We start from the raw sequence: 7,753 nt of genomic DNA, 5'->3' as shown, positions 1-7,753 counted from the left end.
ACTCGTAATACGTTTGTATCTGTAAAATACACCCGTTGATCATTTTCCAAATGAACGGCCAAGTGAACAACAGCCACATGCCTTCGTTACTACTGACAATGCGGCCCATTTGATATTGAGTGACTTCATCATATGAATTTTCGGCGGCAACTCCGAAGACAGCCATGTCACTACCTTTGTTAACATACTTGCATATGTATTTAATAGATTTTACGGAATGACAAAATTCGACGAGACGAGACTTAGTCAGTCTTGGTCTTGGTCTTGCGCCAATACACCTGGTCTTGGTCTTGCGCTCCCAATTTTGGTCTTGGTCTTGCAGCAAGAGTCTTGCAAGTCTTGCAATTATCTATTAGTCTATTACTATTTATTAAAGTTTATTTTAAATCTTAGAAAAACGTATTAGAATTGGAACATTGTGAGCTTGAATTAACATAGCCATAGTAAAGATCAAGCAGATTAATAAATTACTGAAGATTTGATAAGAAATTTGAAAAAACAACTGACCTATATGTCGCTTTTCATGAAAGTATCTGTTTCTTAATAATAATATCTTATAATTAAGAAATAGTTACGTCCACATCCTAATTGGTTTTTTTATATGACTTAGCAAATAAGCTTACATTTGCTAAAACATGTAACAAACAAATTAATTACAATAACTAGACTGTATTTTAAAGATATCTGTCTAGAAAGATTGAACCCTCAACTTATATGAAATTAAAAAAAGAATTTTTCGATTTATCATTTATTTCAATAAAAAATAAAATACAACACAAATCAAACATAACAGTACACAACAGCTTTATCATTAGGTTATGTTATTTTATATCAATTCTTATGACCAAGAATTAATACAAAGTAACCATCTGGCTGACTGATCACTTAACCTATTTCTATGTATACTAATTACTAATGATGCTTTAGAAAATAATCAGCAGGTACTGAAGTTGCAGGTATTGAGAGAAAATCACGGGCCATCTTCGATAAAGTCGGCTACATACTTCTCATGCGTCCTCCACCAATCTAAAATGTCTTCCGAGCTGGCAGTTCTTGGTTTTCTCAGGGACTTCTCCAACTCGTCTATCACTAAGCCTTGAAGACAAGATCCAGATGACGTCGAGGGACCATAGAGTTTATCAAAGTCTATTACGTCTTCATCTTCATCACATACTTTATTTTTTATTTTTGGTAATTCCAGAGATTTGTTCAGTGAGTGTAGACTTTTATATTCTTCATAAAGTTCATTGAACTTGCGCAGACTTTCTGTTTTAAGTTGCTTCCCCCACATTGTCAGGTGAAAAGTCTGAGCCTTATGCCTTGGGTATAAAAAGTACAATAAATCCAGTTGCTCTTCTTATAATGTTTAAGCATTTTGTCTCGGGCTGCTTGGAAAGCTAGAATGAGCCTTTCATCCACTTCAGATCGATTAGGTTTCTCATCTAACTGTTTTACCTTGGATTCAATTTTATCTAGCAAGAGATTGAATGATACAATGACGAGCGGTAATATAACATATTTGTCTCCACCAAGTTTTGTACTTAAAAGTTTAAAGTTTATTAGAAATTTATGTCATTTTTCGAGTACCTACCATTCACTAGCTGTGATTTGTAATCACAATCATTCAATTCGGTGACAGAACTGCATAATATGTTAATGCCTGCTCTCACTTTTAAACCAAATCCAATCATATCATGTGTGGAATTCCATCAGTCAGATTTCCAGAGTCAGCAATATTTGGTGCATATTCTTCATCTTCCTCATCCTCAGTTTCGTCTGCATAGTCTTCATACAGCTGATCTTGCGCGTTAGTGTTAGACTCACAGTGTAATGCTAAAGTCTTTAATAAGTCTTGTACACCAAGGTTTAAAATGTGAGCAAAGCACCGGAAATGTTGATTGTCTGAATCAAAGTGTGGCTGTTCGCCCAGTTCATACATAAATTTGGTATTTGCAGTTGCATTGTCGACCGTGATACCTTGTATTTTATCAATTATGTCATATTCCAATAAACATTCATGGAAAATCGTTGCAATATCTTCCTCAGTTCGTCGACCGCGTGATGGTATAAAATCAAGAACTACAAATCAATTCTTCCATTCGTTGTCTATACAGGGTGAGTGGTGAATTACTATCGATACCTGAGGACGTGATATTTGACGATCATATATGACAAAATAAAAATTAATATTAATAAACTTCTAAGTAAAGTTAACCAAAAGTTATGTAATTAATTACGGATCGTGTGAACACCCTAGCTGCGTTATCGACACAAAACAGTTATGTAGGTAGGTAGGTACATTTAGTTATCGCGCGGTAGTTTACCTACATCCAAACGCCGCGCGCCGCCGCGGGTTAACAGGGTAGCAGGCTACCTTAGATAAACAAAAATGACCCAATTCCCTTCATACTTTAATCCTGGCTTAGGACAGGCAAAAATACCAAGATATTTCGTTCGTTTAAGCAACCAATTTATTGACTAGGTAAATGGTGTAAACTTGACACAAAAAATAATATTAACTGCTTACCTATCTTGGTATTTCGGGCGTATTTAAAAATGGAATCATACTTATTTACAACAATTGTCAATCATTAAACTACCTATTTACCTACATAACTACACTAACCTTAACAAATGTTCAAAGTGAGCTCCTTCTCGTGTGATACACAGTTCAGCACGTTTACGCATATTGTCTTTCGCACGATTTAATACGAATGGGTCACTTTTAATAGATTCATAAAGGGCGTATCCCGTATTAAGATCTTGATCAGACGATTGTAGCGAAGCACTAGTCGCTTGCAAGCGTTCTAGGATTCCGTTCCAAGTAATTGTCATTATTCCCGTTTCTAACTTATTCATCGTTGAAACTAGTCCATAAGCTTTATTACGGCACTCCGCTTTCTGATCCACGTTATTGAAAATGTCTTCCAATACTTGCTTAATAGTGGTAAAACCACATAAAAGTGCCTTCGTAGCATCAGCTCGGGCTGACCACCTAGTGTCTGATAACCGTTTCAAAATCGGAATTTTCGAAGCGGAATCTTTAAGTGCATTCGTAAGACGACCCCATCGGTAGGTAGAAGCGGAAAAAAATGTATAGAGGCTTTCAATGAAATCGAAGAAAAGTAATGCTTCTGTACAGCAGTCTGCAGCGCACTTAGCAACCAAATTTAATGAATGTGCAAGGCAGGGAATGTATTCTGCGTACTTATTTAATTCCTTAATTCGGGCCTGTAAACCGGTGTATTTCCCACTCATGTTGCTGGCATTATCGTAGCTTTGCCCACGACAATCTTTGATATCAATGCCACTCTCACTCAAGAAATCTAGTAAACTTTGAGCGAGTTGTTCAGCAGTATGACCTTCCATGTCCAAGAACTTAAAAAATCTTTCCACTGGTCCAGATGGCAGAACATAGCGTACTGTCAGAGTCAGTTGGTCTACATGCGATATATCTGGAGTAGAATCCAATGAAACTGAGTAGTATTTGCATATCTTAATTTCGCAAATAATTTGATCCAGTATGCTTGATGCAATTAGATGAATAAATTCCTCACAAGTTGTTTTAGATAAATATGACGTATGTCCCTTTCCCTTATTAGCATGACTTTGAATATGTTGAGCCATAAAAGCGTCAAATTGGGCTATTAATTCTAACAAGCCTAAATAATTTCCATTGTGAGGTGAACCAATAATTTCGTCACTACCCCGAAACGCAAGACCTCGTTCTGCTAAAAACTTTATTACTGCAATGATTCGTTTTAAGAGTAGCCTCCAATACTTTTGCTCAGTCTCAATTTGGCTCACAAGTTGAGAATCAACACGCGTATTCTTGTTTTTGAGGTTTAACAGCGAAATTATGGCTTGTCTATGCTCAGTGCTTTCTTCATGTCTTGTCAACAAATTGTGCGCATTCTTCCAGTCATTTAATCCGTCTTTCGTAAACCGTGGTGAACTATCTGAATTCGTAATTTTACAAACAAAACAGAAAAGTCGTCCTTTGGTTTCCGAATAACACAACCAGTCTCTGACGTGAGTTTTATTCGTTAGTTTATGTTTATAGGTGAAAAATGACTTATGGCAGAAACGTGGTTTATTTTCGTTTTCATAAATTTTCTTTGAAGACAAAAAATCTCCATTCATATTTTGCAGTACGCTGCTTCCTTTTTCAATCCAATAATCTCTATCAAAGTTGCTCGGCCATTCCCCAATATCGTTGGAGTATATTTTACTTTCGTTTTGTTTTTGGACTGAAACTGTAGTGACATTAGAGTCAACTTTTTGATTAGAACACGACGACTCTAGATCGAGAGGACTGGCTGTGCTTATAACTTCTCTTTGGCTAGAAAATGATATACCTAAATTAAGAGGAATTGCTGTCTCTTCAACTACAGCATCACTTATAGAAAATGTAGCTTCATCAGAAACGTTAGTAGTACCACTATCATAATATGTACAATGAGATGCAACCTCTGTATTTTCTGATTTACTTTCTATAGATTCAGCAACATCACTCTGAACATTAAAATACTCGGCCAGCTTACGTGTTTTTGATACAACAGCTTCGTTCTTTTTTTTCTTTTCATCTTTTGCTTTACGCTTAGCACTTTCAGAAGCGTAGTGCCGACCAGTATCTCTAGATCTGCTGCTCATGTTACCTACGGTTAGAGATTTTTTTTTTTTAAATTAATTGTTTTTTAAAATGCGTAAATTTGTTAATAAATTTTAAATATTTTTTCTTGTTTTTATCACTTTCATTGTGATATTTCTTTATTTTACAACATTGATCCTATAATTACTGCGAGGAAGCATAAACTACTTTACTACTTTCATTGATAATGATAAGTCATGTCATGACCTTTTACCAACTTTCATTTATTGATTCAAGTCTAAGAGCGATCGCCAACGTCCGTCTTTTTGTAGGACAACTAGTGTTGCCGAAATCAATCTAACAAAAAAACGTCTTGTATTATTATTTTTTTAAATCAACATGTCAAATGCGATTTAATAAAAAACATACCTACCTATAGTTTGTAAAAACTAGGATGATTCGCGGGACAGCTGTCTGTGTGATATTACTAGGGTAGAGATGTGGTTTAAAAAAATCGATTATCGGGCGATATTGAATCAATTCAATTCAATGTTACTTATATGTCTAAGAAAAAACATCTACATAATATAAAATTAAAGTATCTGATAAAATGTACCTACTACATTTATTATAAAATTGTATCTGGTAAAATGTGAAAATAAAAGTTTCATACTAATTGTATATGAAAAGTTATAACCTTAGATAGGTACATAATAAATATATCAAATAATATTTAATTTTTTGTCTGTCTATCCGTCTGAGCTAAGTCCGCGACTTAAAAGCCACTTAGGTACTTTAAAGAAGCGTGTCTATCTATATTCAACTTTATAGTTCAAAAGTAATTTTGATATTTACTTTAAATGCAAATAAATATTATGATTATGATTATGATTAAATCCGTTTATCAAATAATAAGTTCAACGTAAGTTTTAATCGAACCAAAAAAAAATCTTTTGATTATTCATATTTTCATTGATGATTTATTTTAATCGATGGTTGTAATGACGCATTGAACATCCCTCTCTGTGGGTGACAAACAATAAAATATGAACTTTTTTGAATTTGGAATGGGCGTATAACAATAATCTCGAACTTCATGCGCGTCATTTCGACGACAGCTGTCTCGCGAATCAAGCTACATTTTACAAGGTATAGTAAAATATCTTACCTTAAGTGAAGTTATTCTCGTTGATATTTTTGATTTGCACTTGCACATACAAAAACTCTTCTATTGTGTTTTATGAAGATAATTGAATGAATTGCACACAGCGCTACCTACGTCAATCACGAAAACAGTACTCGAAGCAATGTCAAGACAACTTTTCTCACAATATTCACATTTAAAGTGCTTTCATTAGTTTTTTATATTGAGCCAAAGGAAAGTGTATATCAATTTCTTATTGTTTGATAGTCAATAGAATCCTATTTTATTTGTTCGAGTTACGACTAGCTCGATCGATGACAATATCAGGGAATTCCCCAAATAGTTTTGCAGTGTTGCCAAATTGCGTTTAGTGCAGTGCAAGTAATACAACACATAACTTGGCTAGCGCTCAATTTAAAAAATGTGGTACAATTTCAAATTATTGTTGTTGATTTTGATACCAACGTTTTTCGTGATAGATATTATACCTAGAGGTGAGGCGGAAATAGCTATGCGCGCAGTTCGGGTCGGCTCGGTTCGCCCGCCAATGGCACCAACCGAGCGGACAAATACTCGCTTTTTTTTTTCTTACACATACAAAATACCATCTATTTGTCTTTTTTCGTTTATTTCATTAAGAAAAAAATCAAAATTACTTGTAGTTTGGTAGTAGTTTTGTAAACAAAACATTTTCTTCATAAGTCTTGCAGTTGAATTGGTGTAATTACGAAATACCTATTTGAGCGCGGGGCCCTCTAATTCGCGGGGCCCGTAGCATTTGCTACTCTTGCTACGTGGCTAATCCGGCACTGAGATCAGCCATGACTATTTCACCTAAATCATTCGTAACGATTGACTGACAAGGCCCTACATATTTTATATTATTACTTTTCGAAAGCTGATATAAGTGACACTTTCTGATTATGTCTTTTACGTGCTTAGATAAGTTTTTCCAGAACATTCTGTCTCTTATATATTTTATAATTTTATAAGCGCCTTGGTGACCCATCTCTTCGTGTACCTGGTTAACTATTTCTTCTCTTAATATAGCTGGCATATAAACTACATCACTTTTATTAGTTTTATAATAATATATATTGTTTTTAAAGATAATTCTATTTTTGTAACGATTATTTTGACCATTAATAATTTCATTAATTTCATTATCTTCACTCTGAAGTTTAGGCAATTGTTTGAGCTTTAATAGTAGTGACTTATTGTCTTTACCGAGATAGAAAATCTGCGGTAACTCGTTTTTCTCCTCTTGTATTTGGTGAGTGTTTGGAGGATACCTCGATAAAATATCAGCAACTATGTTGCTTTTCCCTGTTATGTACTCTATTTTATAATTAAATTGTTCTAAATAAAATATCCACCTTGTAACTCTACTATTAAATAAATTCCAATTTTTAATGAATAATAATGCTTTGTGATCTGTTTTTATAATGACTCTACTTCCTCTTAAATATGTTTCGAATTTTTTTAAGTTAGAAATTACTGCAAAAAATTCTTGCTCTGTTATTGTCCAATTTAACTCAGCTCCTTTTAGAGCTCTACTATGGAAATCCAAAACTTTAATTACATCATTATTTCCTAACTGATACAAAACCCCTGCGAAACCGATTCCAGATGAGTCAGTTTGTAAATCGTACGGTTTTTGAAAATCTGGATGTTGAAATTCTATAGTCTGTATAAAATGTTTTTAGTCAATTCAAACGCTTTTCGTGCTTTGTCTGTCCATGACCATTTTTTACCTTTCTTAAGCAACTCACATAGTGGTAAGGTACATAATGCGTAATTCGGAATAAAGCGTCTGTAAAAATTACATAAACCTAAGAAAGCTCGTAAGTGCTTAATCTTTTTCGGAACAGGAAAATGTTGTATAGCCAATATCTTATCAGGATCCGTACGAATACCTTTTGTTGATATGATAAAGCCAAGCATTTGGACTTCATCACAATGAAACTCACATTTCTCTATATTGCATGTCATTCCGGCCTTTTCTAACTTCGACAAAA

The 7,753-nt window shown here is 34.2% G+C and overlaps 1 protein-coding gene across 1 annotated transcript; it reads right to left on the bottom strand.

Annotated features, from left to right (window-relative positions):
* Positions 1 to 1,293: 1,293 nt before the first annotated feature.
* LOC124537764 (zinc finger MYM-type protein 1-like) lies at positions 1,294 to 6,108 on the bottom strand. The gene is made up of 3 exons (XM_047114652.1): positions 5,760 to 6,108; positions 2,627 to 4,658; positions 1,294 to 1,540 (listed from the first exon to the last, which is right to left on the bottom strand). Exons 2-3 carry the CDS (start codon positions 4,651 to 4,653, stop codon positions 1,294 to 1,296), a joined length of 2,274 nt encoding a protein of 757 aa, XP_046970608.1. The 5' UTR covers positions 4,654 to 4,658; positions 5,760 to 6,108.
* Positions 6,109 to 7,753: the final 1,645 nt, after the last annotated feature.

The sequence above is a fragment of the Vanessa cardui genome, chromosome 19 (genome assembly GCF_905220365.1).
Source record: "Vanessa cardui chromosome 19, ilVanCard2.1, whole genome shotgun sequence".
NCBI classification, from domain to species: Eukaryota; Metazoa; Arthropoda; class Insecta; order Lepidoptera; family Nymphalidae; genus Vanessa; species Vanessa cardui.
Note: the sequence above shows the minus strand (reverse complement) of the source record. Positions and strands in the feature narration are given on the sequence as shown.

What these genes read in the sequence shown, in the direction of transcription:
- LOC124537764 (XM_047114652.1), bottom strand. Translation starts at nt 4,653, where the DNA reads ATGAGCAGCAGATCTAGAGATACTGGTCGGCACTACGCTTCTGAAAGT. An exon ending in CACTTTGAACATTTGTTAAG is followed by an intron (nt 1,541 to 2,626) that starts GTTAGTGTAGTT and finishes TAAACTTTTAAG; the next exon opens with TACAAAACTTGGTGGAGACA.